We start from the raw sequence: 17,180 nt of genomic DNA on the forward strand, positions 1-17,180 counted from the left end.
GAAGCAGACACCTAATATGAAACTTTGTATTTGGCTTTCTGGATAAAAATAATGAAATGCCTATTTCACTGCTTTTGGAAATTCTACTTCAGCCTTTTTGGTGCAGTCGGGTTTTTGATTTTTTAAATTAATTACTTGTTAAAAGTTCTCTTTGGCTGTTTTTTATACTTGTCGAGTCTTTAAGATACTAAATTAGGAATACTTACTTGGAATGTCCAATATAAATATTTTACTATCTACTAATTAAGACGTAAAATGGTTCATAATATAATCATATTAGGTACATGCTAATCGAATATGACCATCAGTCGTAAACTAAAACATAAATAATTAATTAAGGAAGTTGCCGCCTTGATTGGCGTTGTTTTTACTTAAGAACTGGACAAGTGCGTGTTATATTTGTGTGGAGATGATTTCGTACGTTGATTATCTACGTCCCATAACTTGGTTTAAATCTGAGCCGATTGGAAATATTGGAAATACGTTTACCAGATGAAAATATTGATGTAAGTTTGCCCGCATATTTTTTTTTATAATATAGGAGTAGCAGACGAGCATGCAGTCCACCTAATGGCAAGTGGCTACTGCCGCCCATGGACATCTGTAATCAACTCCAGATAGGATTAGATATTTCTACCTGAGGTCGGCCACAGATGCGCCGCTACCCCTGAGGACTAAGCTGGAACGATTTGGAAAAGTCTGTCTCCCTTACCACACCCTTTAAAACGGAACACAGCAGCGCCTAACACTGCTGTTATTAGGTAGAACTAGGTGTGGTGGTGGTGCCGCCGGAGTCTAACCACTAAGTGTCCTACCACCTTCATAATATAACATTGCAATATTGAGAGATATACCGTTTTTTTAAAAATCCCATGTTTAATGGTTATGAAGCTAAGGGAAGACCTATTTTGTTTTTGTTTCGTTATGTTTATGATTTTTCTTTTATTGCCAAAAGGCTTCGAAAAATATGGCTTCGAAAATTTAAAAGATGAATAAATGTAAAATTAATAATGATATTTTGATACATTTAAGCATCCAGCTAACGTCTTTGCGAAGTGAGTCAATTTCCATTAAAATGATTTCAGTCCGGTTCATTGATCTTGGGATATGAAATGAAATGACGTTAGCATCTTCCTACACTCAGTTCGAATGTGACGTGATTAGTGTGAAGTTAGCGGTAGACGGAACAACTTCAGGATGTGAAGCGAATGCCAGTTGGCACGGCATTCTGGATGTGTACTTTGTGGATGGACAAGTTGGACGAACACCCACGCGCTTGTTCTTGAATATTTACGGTTCGATTGTAATTACGATTATTGATTTCATTGAACGAGTTTTGTACTTTCGGGATACATTCGTATCTACCCTGAAATCGGAATTGGAAAATAGTATTAATATTTCTTGTGTGGACTTATAAGACGTGCTTGTAATCAAATACGTACTTATAATAATGGAATTAACACTTCCCAAAATCTTTATTGAAAGTGGCACTCCTCAATAGTGGGCGTTGAAATTATCTTTAGAAGTACACTACAGTAACAATAGCCCTTACTGTTTTACAGACAACATTCGTTACATGTACACACTATTATCGATCATGATGATTCAAGAAGTTATTTAGAATATTCATGCAGACGAAACGTGTTAGTATATACGAGTAAATATTCTGCAAGATAGGGAATCTAAGCCTCCATTGTATCCGGTCTCTTCAATAAAAAAAAGCCGATAAAATCACGCGCAAGAACGTGATCATTATTGATTAAAAACGCAAATGCAGCATATTGTGATTCGATCCGATTATTTTAATTTAATTTTATTTAATTATCATATTTTACGGCTGAAGTACGAGTAGAGTCAACATAATTAAATTCTAAGAAATGACCGAAGTGAAAAATAATACCTACTTACAATATGTTTTGTGTGGCTTACTGTTCTATTTATCATTCAAACACTTCCGTGGGTAAAAGTTTATGTAATGAACACATGTCTCGTCGAATTTTTAAAATAGATTTGACAATGTTTTGCATATAACATGAAGAAGGAACTATTTGACGTAGGTTTGTAAGTATGCCGAAATGCGCATAATTGTTTATTACGCTGATAGTTACATTGTTGTTATTACAAATATATTTATTGGTAAACAGCTTTCACGTTATAGCCACCTTTGTGCGTTTTAAAAATTCTTCTGTAGAACCTCGGTTATTTCCCAATAAAAATAGATATTGTTGTTACATAAAAGCAATGTTATTTAAAAATGTACCCTAAACAGCCGCCGTTTCCAAGTAATAGACAGACGGTACATTTTTTTATTTATTCAGATAGGTTCTGTATCTAAATAATGTGTTCAGTTCGTATTAAATGTTTTTACGTGACCTGTGTGCGAGGTCGACGCGGGTGGGGGCACGCGCGGGGGGCGTCGCGTCGCGCGGTGCGCGGTGACGTAAACCACCGGTAAAGTTGCGTTCAGATTACGAGTTTTATTAATTTGGCACATTTTTATTATAGAAAATTGTAAATTAATGTAGAAATATTTTTTTCCTAGGGAGTCTTATCTAAAGTTGTGTATCTATAAGGAAGTTAAGGTTAACGGCATAAGTGAGGTACACTAACGTATTAACCATGGGTAGGAAAATGTAATCGAGCTTACATAGGACCTTTTTTTTTCTTTGGCTATAATTTATATTACGTTTACGGCATTGGTAAAAGGTGGAACGTGTGCTATTCATAGATTAATAAAAACTCAGTTATTTTTTTCAAAATAAGGTGAAATAATTGACACTGCTCCTTAAATGTCGACTTTAGTTCTAAATTAAAATATTTCAAGGTAAGGCAACCTTTCACAAGAACTAGACTGTCAACACTATTTTTCAAGTGCCTATTGTTTATTGAGTACCTGTAGCTAAATGTAGAGCTGTCTTTATTTCTATTAATTTGTATGATTCAGCGGTCTAGAAATAGTTACATCAATTGTCTGCGGAAAAGCCTACGTTCACTTTTTGTTCCTGATTTCTATTGAAGCTTTGGTAGGTATTTTTTGCGAAACAAAGCCACGAGTAGCAAGACAACAATGCCAACAAAAAATATTGTAGGTAAAATGTTAACGCCAAGGACACTGGTCAACATATACTCGTATAATAGTTAGATAGTGAATTTTCCTGTAATTCTGGAAACATTTTTTATAATTACAATGTTTATCTTTATTGCATTTTTTTGTGATAAGGTGCTATTTTAATAAGTTAATAATTAAAGTATGTTAGTGAGTGCACTTAGTAAATAATGATTTGGCCCTACTTTGAATACTAAGGTTAATTTTGACCTTAAAACTGAACTTATAGATAAAACTCCTAAGTAGTAAATACATACGTCACCAGACTCATAAAGCAATATTAATTATGACGATCTCTATCCATTCCAAGACGTATACGTACAAGTAGGTACGGATAATCAAACCCATTAAGTTAATGGTAGCTCGTAACAAAAACCGGAAGAAAGTGTGGTTCCAGCCTTATATAGAACAGCACAGTAATTACATTATGTCTGTAGCTGTAAAGGAACTTTACCTACATACCACTATCAATGTCAACGCTCAACAAGTTGTGTTGAAGTTCTAAATCACGTGAGATGAGCTAATAATAACAAACAGTTTTTAAACTCATTCTACTCGTATGTCCAAACAAAATATCATTTTATATGCCTCACGCTTTTGCATAAAATTACTTACCCGTATATCTGGTCTAAATAACGTAGTTTACTGCGAACTTATTATTAGAATCGCTCTACTTTATGTTAATTTTTAACATTACTATGTAAAATTATGCTGTCGAAATAAAAATAATCATTTTCCTCGTTTTCGTTCTAAGAGACGAAAGTAGTGACGACTTACGACACGGTAAGACGAAGGGTTGGGTTAGTATATAAATAACTGTATGCACGTGCCTGGAGCACGTGTCGTGCCAAAACTTGCCTCTTGAACGATTGCGGTCGCGCGTTTCCACCTCTCGTAAACACTGCTTATCACTTGCGGATTCGATTTTTTTACTCGCTTTTATCATTATTTTTACGTATATGATATGAAAGTAAATTAAATGGCAAGTAAATATAATGGAAAGTAAATAAAATGAATCATAACATTTTAGTATCAAATAAGCACTGAAATATAGGAAAATAAATTGGAGTTAAAATATACGGGAACAGTATGTGATGATATGATCGTAGTTACGATACCTACCCAGTTGGGTAGGTATCGACTTCTTTGAACAACCTGAAACATGACAGGGATACTATTTGACACTCTGTGTCGCTAAATTTGAGGACAGATCGAACGCCTCAAATGAATGCAATAACTATGAGTCACTTTTACTGCTTATCATGTTTTGAAAGTTGTGGTTACAAAGATCAGCCACCTTTAATATATTTTGCCAGGCTTCCGTGTTTTCAGAAATGTTTTCTCTTATATACACGTGTGTCTAAAAATCTTTAAACGCAGTATACTCTTTAAGTTTGTATGAAACCGTTTTTTTTTCAGAATTCTAGGCATTTCGGTTTCTAGGCAATACGAAGAATGTAGGAAATCAGTCATTTAGCTGCTAAACCTGATAGCGTGAATATACTAGCGCAAATTGGAAAAGGTTTAGCGTAGGTACATTAATATAATCAAAAAGGTCAACTATCATCGACATATCGTCATAATAACATTGATTGTTTATTATATTACTTCCATGAGACTTATGTCTTTATACATACGCAGCAAAGAGTTCTACCACTTGTTGCGCATTACATTGCCTCCATTTTTTAATAAGATAGCCTTATTTTAACCAGTTTTCATAAGTTTAATGTGTATACAACACAGCCAGATATAGGTAACCTTTGAAATAGGTAACGTTGGGGAAATTTTATCGAATTCCAAATTCGAAATAGAGTTTGCATACCTATAAATTAAGTACGTATTAACAAGAGTCCTTTGTTTTGAATTTTATAAACACTTAATTGCACTCAAAATCACAATTTAAAATATTTTCAGCATTATTCTATTAGTTTCGCCTATTTTTTATGTAACTATGTAAACAAAAATAGGAAGTCGATTTTAACTTACTTTTAATTGTCGTATCGATTTGATATTTTGTCAGTATGTAAAATTCAAATTACAATATAATAATTGGATAGCATTAAGCTGTCATAATCATATAACCAGGAAAGGGGCAGTGGCACGCTTTAATGACCATTATACGACAAGAGATTACTTTTGGGCTCTTTGTGACAAAGTTTTTGTGATTGAGCTGAGCCGAAAACTGGAAAATATTTTTTAAAGCGTATTTTTTATTTATTGTTACCAAACTGCAACCTACAAACCAAATGGTTTGACATTCTTATGAGGTGTCGTTGGATTCGTCTAAATTGTGGGTGAGTAATAGGCTACTTTAAGCAGTAGAGTTTATTTTTAATAATATTTTTGTAGTAATCGATAGGTTATTTTATAAGAAATTAAATGACGACACGTGGGATAATATATAAATAAATTGCTATCTATGCACTTAACACTTCATTGTGTCGAGGTTATCTATAGCTTCTCGGTTTGACGCAAATGCGGATGTAATTCAGTTTTCTATTAGAGAGTGAAATATTCTTGAGAGCACTTTTACGGCATTGAAGTAGAAATGCATTCGTAACGACTGTTGATAAGAATTCATATGGTTTGAAGCAAAATTCCTGTTGGCCATGAAGATAGTACAGATATAAATAAATGCAAAATACAAAATTTAGAAATTAAAACATTGGATAATTAAATACAATTACATTTACCGAAATTGTGTTGTATTCGCCCAAATTATTTGGAAATCCAGTGTTAATTAATAAAAAAATATCAATTGTACAAAAACCACAATAACTGGTGTTGCCCTCTTCTGTAATATACTACTTTTCCTTAATAATTCAAAATGATTAAAATATATTTGCCTACGTCCTAAAAACTGCCAATTTATTGATAGCAAGCTACTCAAATATGCCGTCGTTTCAAGTAGTAGTGGTAGTAGTAGTAGTGTTAAAAATTATAATTGTGTTCACATTTATATAGGTACCTAATTGTATTTTATGTTGTATTTTATATGTCGTAACTAACTACGAGTACTATTATCAATACTTTGATAATATAAACGTTTGCACCTACGTTGCTGTATCATAATTGACTTACATTTTTATCATTATCATACATTTAAACAATTTATTTCCTACACTGATATATGGCTATGATAATATTTGACTAATATGTATCTTTATAGAAAAACCGTTATAGGTTTTATGAAACAGTGACTCTATAAATATAGTAGTTTAAATATACACTCGAATACACATATACTCGAAAATACACTCGAAAATACTCGTGCATTGCCTTTTTCGGTACTTTTTCAAGAAAAAGGTGTTTTTCTGTATTTTTTATTCTGCACTATAAACAACACTTTTTATTAACAAAATTGTTGTTTATTGGTACTCGATACTTTAACATAAATCTAAAACAATATTCGACAAATTTATTTGCATTTACGAAAGATTCAAAAATATGTAAGTGGGCGGTTATTTGTGCCGGTGAGTGTACTATCGAAATTGATTAACGTGATGGTGTGTGAAGTGCTATCTATACAAATAAATAAAATTTAAGTGCCTGTCTGACATCTTACAATATCTGTCATTTTAGTGATACGTTATAAGCACAAGACATGTAAACCAGTTTTAATTATCTTTCTGCCTGTAACACTTAATTTTCGAAAGGACAGAACTGATTAAATGTATATAGAATTTTATTTAGAGAAGGTTTACGTAGTTTTATGTTCGAAATTGTTGTAGATTTGTGCGTCAAAATTTTAATCTGTATATGCGCGAATGTGGACATAACCGTGCGCTAAAGCATGTTCAATAATAAGGATAATACAATTGCATTGAATGGGACTGAACCGCAGCGAACTCTGTCGGTTCCACGAAGAACTATTGAGGCCCGATCGAAGTGGCGTTGTTTATAAACATCGAACGTCGCTCCGTGGTGCACAGACTGACAACTGACGATCTTCCCCGCGTGAGCCAAAGATAATCACCACTCGTGCTAAGTGCCTATTCACATGTACCACAGCCACAGCACTTGGCAGCATAAAATATCAGAAAGTGTGCGTTTATAACAAAAACGTGTCTGTGCGATAGAGTAGTGGCCTCTTATGCTATGCTTTGTAGCTGTATTGTGATTTTAATGCGGTCCGTATCGTCCATACTTTGATTTTGATGTCAAAATATGGCCCGTGTATATAAATCTATGCAATTTCATATAAATGTATACGCGGTTATGGATTTGCGTTGTGATTTGGTATGGTTATAGTACGTGTGAATAGGAACTAAGTGTCGTTGACATGAGCTTCTTGGTGGATATGTGCTACTTATCTGTTTAATTTATAGTTACTGGCAAATAAATACAAACCCATCTGTTATCCAGATAATGAGTCGAAACATAAGTATTGTTTTAGATTGAAGTTCGAGTGTCATTCCAGTAAACATAATATAATTATGTATACTAAAATCATATTTTCAATATAAATTCATTAAAAAATCAAAACATACAATACGTTTATTTTGAAATCTAAACTCATGAAGAATTTATTAATCACTCTGTCCATTGGTGAAAATCACATCTACCACGTTTAATCAAGTCATTTGTTAAGTAACATAAATAAGCGTTAATACCTAATAATACAATGCCGTAGATAATTGTGTGAAATGACTGAATAGTAATTACAATGTCGTTACTAATGTTTAATATAATAGCTATACTTTTTACGTCATAAGCAATTCGTTGCACCGTGGCTTATGCGAGAAATTGCACAGATAATTCAATAATTGCCTTACAGTAACAATAGGCAGATAATCAAATCATAAAATTACACAAAGCCTTTTCTTTATAGTGCACAAAATGAAGTATATTAAGATAAATTAGCTATAATTTATTCAAATGCATTACTCTCTATCTTTGCTGTAAACTCTAAGACTCGATAAGTGAGTTGTCAAAGCAATATTATTCGTCACAAACCACCATAAAGATCCGTTAGATATGGATAATAATACAATAAAATGCAATTTGGTACTTGAGATAAGTTAAACCGGTAAATTAACGACGTAGTCCTTTTTTATTTATGATGACAGAAGAAATGGGAATGCGGACCATCTCGCTGAAATATAGAGGCAGAATCTTATCCGTCTGTCACAGTATCTCAAAGAATAAGTTGAAAATGTGAAAGTAGATACCTACATAGCACCATCGCAACCCTTCTGCCTTATAACAACACTATCATTACTCTGGTCTGTTAGAAGGGAAAAGGGAAGGCCTACATTTTAGACTTATTGTTACTCAGTACTCAGGAGAAGACATGCATTTGTGTACGATTGCCAATCGCTTTTATTTAATCAACAGGTATATAGACCAGATTATCCCTGGTAAATCTATACTAATATTATAAAGAGGAAAACTTTGTTTGTTTGATTGTAATGAATAGGCTTAAAAAACTACTGGACCGATTTTAAAAAATCTTTCACCATTCGAAAGCTACATTATCCACGGGTAACATAGGCTATATTTTATATGATATTTGATAAATAGATTTTGAGGCGATACAAAGTTTGCCGGGTCAGCTACTACACTATAAAATAAGGTTCAGTTGCTATAAGGAAAAAATGGAGTGTTAGGTGTAATTCCGCAAACCAATTGTGGGATATACATCTATATAATGTTTCTACGCATAAATAAAAGTGCATTCTTATCTAAAACTAGGCAATAAACTTTAAGAAAGAAGAAATCCCATCATAAAATTCGTTGTATAAGAACTGTAATTTTTTTACAGTACGATTACTTTTCTGATAAATGTGGTTTACATACTTAATGTTGCTTTTGATAACTAAATATATTACATTGTTGGATTCTAATTATAATTTCGGCACTCTTTAATTGTATTTATTTGTAACGATGCATTTTTATTTATATCTTTTTGAAAGATATATTTAATTAGTTTTATCGCTAAACACGATATTGCATCACGAAAAGTCGTGTAATTAGTGATTAATGTTTTTTGATAGCAATCTTTTCAGGTTTTTGATACTTCGTTTGGTACGATAGTATCAAAAACACGGATGAATAGTCCGAATGTTCTTAGGAGGAAATGATAATAAGTTAATACCAACAATATTCAATTAAAATGATTTTTTGTACTTTTTAAATTAATAGGTATGATAGTTACTACATGGCAATTTTCAAGGCAATGATATTGTTTAATAATAATTCAACAGAAAAATTAAAAAAATATTTTTTACAAAATATGGAAACTATAAAAATGATGGAATGAAACTACAGAAAGTTTTTAAATTAAATATGTAAATAGACCTACTATTATAATAATACATGTCTGCAGTTATTTTTAATACCTTTCACTGAGGTATTTGAATAAACTTTTAGTAATTATTACTTCTTATTGAAAATAGAGACTCTAGAATTAAAATTCTACAAAATACATTTCCAATAATTGTGAGTATAACAGCATTTATTTCCTATTGTAGATTGTGGTTATGTTGCGTAATGTAGCAATTTTGATAAAGGCCCTTTACTGAACGAACCCGGCATCGAAGTTTTATACCTGGGGCTGCCTTCCGAGAAATCCTTTGGTTATTTCTCAACGTCGGGAAGGAATTATGACCACAGGATACTCTTGATTGATGTTCAATGTAAGTGAACCTTCAAAGAGCCGTACATTATTTTTTCTCTTGAACAATAATTTTGAATAATATTTAAGAGGAACATTACACGTCTGTATAAATAAAATAACTTGCCTTGGACATTGCCTTCATATTGTTCATCGGGATAAAATATTTATGAAGCGTAACGACACAAATAAGATGCATTTTTATTTATACTTATCTATGTTTATTGAAAATAAGTGACCTATATCATTATTATAATACTAAATATAAGTTTTTGCTGTTTTGGAACTAAACAAGGCCGCTGGTTTTTTATGCTTTTTTATCCTCTACTTTGCTATACATTTATCGATATTAATATTTATAGTTTGAAATATGTCTGCAAACTGATGCAAGATATATGGTGTAAGTAGTTATATGTGTACAATAACATATTTCTTTGTATTTTACAACTAAAATACATACGAATAGTTTGTTCAACTACGTTTTATATTTGAAGTCCGGTTTTTTGTCAATACATCTATCAAAACAGGAAGTTTCGATTGTGGTTTGATATTATCATTGGCTTATTAATGCCACTTTGTAATACGCAAAGTACGGTACACGAGGCGTATTATATTACATTAGTCGTACTGTTTGTTATAAGTGTTTCGTGGAAAGCTTCGTCAGTAGGTTGTATTTGGAAGCACGTTAGTATGCAGTTTAACTGCACAGTAAAGATGTTAGTATTCTGAAGAAACTTAGAATATTCCGATTTGTTTATGGCTTTTAGGATAATCGAAAAATATGAATGAAGGAAATTGTCAAATATACTTTTTGTTATTATTTGTTACACTGACACAGACAGTTATGTGAATTTTATATAGGTACATTTTATTTTAAAGAATACGCAATACTTAATATGTATAGCGGATTTCATACAAATAAGACGAATTAGAATGACTCAACAGAAGAATTAATGGTAGAGACTATTATAAATTTACTTAGAGTTGTTTTAAAGGACAAGTTGATTCACTGTAAGAGAAAAATACAGCACAAAAATATAAACAAGTGTATAAGAGACACAAACGTAAAACAAACGAATCAGGAAATGTTCCTGTTTCAGACTTTATCCTTAAACTAGGGCATACGTCATGTAATTTTACACTTCAGCGGGAGTTATTGAAGAATCTTGTAATTACTGCTGCAAACATACAGTCTTAATTATATTAGTGATAGAGCTATAAATCTGTTTTATTTCTGAGAAGAATAATAATTGGCTCGCTTGCTATCGCGCGGTTTATGCATAGGAATCGGAAAGCGGCGAATCGTGTGATACAACTTTCACGATTTCACGTGTATGCAGCAAGTGGTTTATACTAGGTAGTTCAGATATTAAGACATCTGAAACCGTTATTTATATGGGAATTATAATATGGGATGGGATAAAAATGGGATATTTTATACCTAGGCGAGCATAATTCCATCACACCTATACATTAATTAGAGACTGAAATTCAAATGATTTGTTTGTCATCGTATCGGTTTAATTTACCCTCATTATTTTAATTGAGTTATTTTTCACGCTCAATTGAACTAAATAACGTATCGCTGTTTATCACTAGGTAAGGTTCTTAATTTAACCTTCAAATTAATATCTGTGGCGACTGCCAACATTAATAAGTGAATTATGGCGGCAATTCCACGTTGTTACTCATTTTTCCTGTTAAAAAGGCGCGAACGTAGAACGTAGTTTCTATGTATTATAATAAATTCAAGATATTATTTCCATCATAAATCAAATGTAGACTTTGGTTAAATTCTTAGAAGCCGGAGCGCATGTCAACAAACACAAATTCATTAAGTATCATTTTTGCGACACGACACCGACAACTCTACACCTACACTCTACACGGGATGGGTTGTTGTGCTTTCATAGGTGGTTTTGCGGTAATGGGTGCTTGGAAATGCGTTTTTGATTGTGGTGAAATGAATTGGAGTCGCCACGACATATTGCGTTGTGTTCAATGTGGTTGTGCGGACCCGACACGTTTCATTAAAATGTCGAACGACCGGCTCACGAGACTAACGTTCGCGATAAACGTCACCGTAAGGAATGCATGAATAAACACCTTGCTACTTGCAATATTAAAGTAAATAAAATAATAAATACACCCTCCAAAGCAATGGAACATGGAATAGTTGGAAATGGTATATAGTAATGACATGGGCGGCGCTTGTGAGATGCGAATAGGTTAGAAAACGAACTCACCACAGAGTGCTGTTCCATATTCCTTCCAATGTGAACGAGTTTTGGCTGTCATTGCAAACGATTTATTTTTCTATCAGACTAACTTTGAATTACTGGGCGTTTTGGAATGAGATTATCTTGAGCACTGATTTGTTTTTAAAATATAAAAATACTATATAACATAATTCGAACCCATGGTAATAATATAAATAGTAACGTTGTTATATACAAACTAAATATCACAATAATAAAAATATTCGATCTAAAAATTAATATGTATTTAAGAGAAACGTTATAACCGATTAGGCTTCATTTTGGAAGGTTTATGTGTTGTTGGTTTGCTGGTACATAATGCGAGGAGACGCACACGAGTGTTAACGCGACGAGGGCGAGTGAACAACTGAACTAAGTGGCGTTTGAGGCGAACGAACTAATAGGATCGCACGGAGTGGAATGGAATGAGGCAAATCGGCGCGGGCGCACGCTTTTGCTCCTTGTTTATCGGCTGAGTTAGCTCGCCGGCGCCGAGTAGCTCTTGTATCGATAACGAGAAGGTCGATATCGCAGACGCACGCCGTGACGCGCCTCCGCCGCGACCGCTCAGTCGCACTATGCTCTGTACACCTAGAGCCGCCCCGACTACGAATATTTGTAGAGACACATGTATTTTTAGTTCATACTTGCCAAAAATAATACTGACAATAGTTAACTCCACGCGGACTGACGGGACAATGGTTGGCAGACCTTTCGTACATTCACTGATAACATTAGCCAAGTACCGACTAAAAGAACGACTATTGTGTAGTTTTTTTCTTAATTTTGTTACAGTTTTATTATGTGACACACTTATGATGTCATTTTATTTCTAAATCCGAATGTAGTGCTGACGAATTTGATGAGTGGACATTGGACTCAAAGAATGAGGCTGTTAATCTTTGGATTGGAAATACTCAAGGCAGTAACTATAGTAGGAGGAAGTCAACGTTCAGTAATATATAATCGTTATGCCTCTAAGTATAGCGAGTTCTCAGAAATCCAATGTTTAAAGTTGATTGCATAGATATTTTATATAAAAAACGATTCAGATTTTCCTAAACTAATTATATAAACTATGTTGTAAGCCTGTGACAAAAATGAATAAAAATATTAAAAATGTAGAGTTCACTATGTGTATATGGTGTACTCCCACTATTGCATTTTTTTCGAAAAGTCTTTGGCACTGCTAAGTTAGAAGCAATTAAATTATTTTTATACTGTATCTGTGTATGTACAGAAATTTTAGAAAGATTTCTGAGCCGATGATTTTATGCCAAATACTATTATCAGAAGTCAGTAATGATGCCAGCCATCTTATGGATAAATTTATTTACAAAATAGAATATATACTATTTACATTTTGTCGGCACATAAATTCAATGATGCCATGTTTTTAAATTTAAAACCGTACCAATATAAATAATGCAGTCTTTCTAAAAATAACCTGAAAATAAACATTACGAACGTCATAATATGTTATCGTTTAAGTAGTCTACGCAGGATGTGTTTTAAAATATTTGCGATTCAAAATGATAGTACTTCAATGTTTCATATTAGCAAATAGTACAGTTTACACTACGTACTACTGACGCGTGAGTGACATGTTGAAACAGAGTGACTTATGTAAAGGGACCAGTTACCCACTTTTCTTGACTTCCGATGGAAATGAGTAATTTTCCACATAAATAAATACCGGTAGTCATTTACGGTAATTAACTGAGACAGACCATATATCTTCGTCAGTTTCACAAGTGTAAATATAGATTCTGTGGTAATTTATTAATAAATGTTCTGATTACTTTGAACCGTGGATGTTATCGTTACCTCTTCCTCTGAGAATTGCAGCTTAACCTTCATATTTATTAATTCATCAGTTGCAAATATCCTAACTTTACAGGATGTAGGGCTCTACAAGAGCGTTTACATTACACGAGTAACTTTGTATGTGTGTCATCATAGGTTTCACAATATTCAGAGGAAGAAACGAATAGAATTAATTCAAACATAACTACTAGGCGCATCTCATTAATTAAAATAATAATAAAACATTTTCATATATTATGTACTCTAAATTAATTCAAAATTGATATATCTGCCGTTATAGCAGGTGAGACTACGCATATTATATTTTGAGGGAAACACGACTTCTTCATCCAGCTCATAAACCGGAAAACTAAGAGACAGTCCAACTTTATTTATGTTATTAGTTTTGTCGACAGAATAGCAGCCAAGGCTTAGGCCTTGTCTCTACAAATCATCCTTAAATCTCGTACTATCATTACATTAGATGCATTTAGACTATTTCGCTTAATACTATGTCTATGGCCAAAGGTTAATGTATCTAAATGTTCGTAGTTTGCTTGTCGGTGTAACCGTTTTATTATCTATTAAAGTAAACAATATGATAAGCGACACTATTTTAATCTATTTCTATCTTGTACCTCTCTTCCATGCATAAGGCGTAGTACTTCCGCGTGATATTACACGGTTAAGGCCCCTTTTAATCTACGAAAGAAAATTTGTAAGTAATAGTTCAAAAACGTATCAGAAAGTACTTTGATAGGCACCGCCCGTGTCTGCTGTGACAAGCGTCTGAAACGCTAAATGTCCCTAAATGTAAATGAACCCTTAATTACGGTATGATGCTGTGGAAAACCTAATAACCGATTTCACAATAGAATACCAAATGGTAAATTTACGATAAAATTCCTATCGTAAACACATGAATCATAAGTATTATTCAATTTGCATGATAAATTTCCTCTCACCGTAATCAGATTATTACAATTCTGACAGACAGCTCTAAAACATGAACATCAGGCCTTAAGTACGTGTCAGATATGAATAATTATGACGAAACACATTATCTAAATACCGACTTTATCACGAACTTCACACTTTCCTAAAACATATTTTTTCGTGTATTTTATGAAGAAGAAAGAGCAAGATGATAAGCATTCATTTTGAACGAAAGCGTTGCTTTTGTCTCGTGATAAAAATGAGCTGTAAAACCATTGTTGTGCTTAAAACACATTATAAATGTCATATAATGTAATTTATAGCGGCCGCTGTCAACGGCAGAGCAATGTGTAGTGAAACTACACATTAATGTTTATTGTGTCTTATTAAAGATAAAGAAAATATTATTATGAAATGTAGGTATATAGATCGATAAAATAAACAGTAGATACCTTTATTGACTTTGGTACCTACCTTTTCTTATAGCCGTATCTACAGTAGCCTAAGATTTGGCTGCCTGTTTTTTATCTCCACCAGCAATAACAGAGAAAATTGTACTTATTCATTAAAACTATATATTTGTAAAATTTAAAGTGTATAAAATTATCGGTAGGTTTAAATCTGCCTAGATTTGTTATCTTTAGCTTGTTTGTTATACGAGTGGAACTAATAAAATTAGTATAAAATAACCAGACGTAGTTCGGTTATCTGGCTAGTATTAATTCATATGACGAAGCTATGTAAGTCCTATAGATAAGGTTATCAGTGAAGCACGTTCTTATGCATGCTACAAGTCTAGCTAGAGTTTAGTCTACTGTAAGTCTAAGAAACATTTATTGATTTGTTTAGAAAATAAGTACATTTTTGAAACAGATGACTCACAGTGTGTCCTTCTGGTGAGATGCAGAATTTACACTCCTTTGAAAACATTGTGGAAAATTTTCATATGCTTTGCTTTCCTTGCGATGCTTTCTTTAACTTTCAAGTAGGTGATATTTTTTTGATTATACTCGTGATGTTCGAAAGCGTAAAGAGGATATGAACTCAGTAATCGAAAGTAGAAGGGTATAATTCATATTGGTTTATCACCGTTTGTTAAATAAGCCATGAGAACATAATATTTCGAATGCAGTGATCATGTACCTACCTACTTCCAAAGGATTCAGTTTACTACAAACAAACTAGCAACCGACATAAATTATAAAAAATCGATTATGAAAAAAATCGAACCGAGTACTACGCCGGAATCCATTATATAAGCATTTCTACCTTATGATATCCTTCAAAACAGAATATGGCAAGTACGAGTACAACGCTTTTTTTGTCCAATTTAGCCGTGATGCCGGTTATGTCTGAAATTGATTCCAACGTCCGTTGGCGACACTGAACAATTAATATAAGATAGATTGCAAACCAGACTGGTCAATTTGCTACCAATTGGTATAAAAAAGAAAATAATTTCAGTCAGTACCTAGGCACTTATTTGTTTGTTTCCTTGTTTATAAAGAATAATGATGCATACCTTTATCTGCTTTTCTTTACTAAGAAAACATCAAAATAAGTTCGTACGTTTTGTTTATTTTAAGAGACACATTGATTAAACCAGAATCAGTACCTATATTATCTGTATCGTATGCAATATTCTGCATGATTGTGTAATTTTATCAGCAAACGTAGCTCGCAGTTGTTTGTTATATTACAATGTGGACGTTTTGTTTTAGAATTACTTCCTCGCTTCTTGTTAAAAGCTAACTTGTTATTGTAAATATTGTAATGGAATATGGTAGCAATTTTTTATTTACGTTTCGCTTATTCTCTACTTTATTAATAAAAACATATTAAAATGTAGACATGACAAACCATAAAGAAAAAAATGAATTCAGTAATAACAAAAAGATGACAAAGTATCCCACTGCAGTATATAATAATAATTGAGTATTATTCCTATTGTTAGAATAATAAAGATTCTTAATATTTTACGTAACGCAATAAATATGTTAGGCGTATATATTAAAAAAATATGACGTAATAAATGAGCACCGAGCGTCTGAGGTGAAAAATACGAATGTAGGTCAAATCGCACACATTGGCCGGCTGTTCAATAAAGTTCGTTGAAATTGAAACATGCTTGAAACCGTACAGATCTTTTCACGTCATTTATAAGGAACTCGGAATGTGGACATGTGATCATTCGTTCGACGCGTGAAGTCTCTGACGCACACATGCCAAGCACGTTTGTGTACGAAACGGTTGTTCACATTGAAGTATATTGCAGAAGTCAAACTTCGTACAGCGAGAACTTAGAAGACGCATCGGCAAAATATATAAAAGCGATCGCTTCCGAATCGTGTTCAAGATGGGGAAGTTTCATACTTTTTCGATGAAAGTAAATTTTATAGAAACGAATAGACTTATAAATTAGCTAAGTTTAAGTATAAGTAAGTAATGTATAAGTATA

At 32.9% G+C, this 17,180-nt stretch overlaps 1 protein-coding gene across 1 annotated transcript in view; it reads right to left on the reverse strand.

Moving 5' to 3' along the window:
* Positions 1-12,373, reverse strand: part of LOC140754249 (trehalose transporter 1-like protein) — a 21,291-nt gene extending 8,918 nt beyond the window's left edge. The window contains exon 1 of the mRNA XM_073089212.1: positions 11,969-12,373. Within this exon, the coding sequence (XP_072945313.1) occupies positions 11,969-12,020 (52 nt within the window). The 5' untranslated portion in view covers positions 12,021-12,373. The remainder of the gene's footprint in view (positions 1-11,968) is intronic.
* Positions 12,374-17,180: the final 4,807 nt, after the last annotated feature.

Source organism: Epargyreus clarus, unplaced genomic scaffold (genome assembly GCF_041222505.1).
Source record: "Epargyreus clarus isolate Ecla_fem2 unplaced genomic scaffold, WU_Ecla_fem_2.2 ptg000003l, whole genome shotgun sequence".
NCBI lineage: Eukaryota > Metazoa > Arthropoda > Insecta > Lepidoptera > Hesperiidae > Epargyreus > Epargyreus clarus.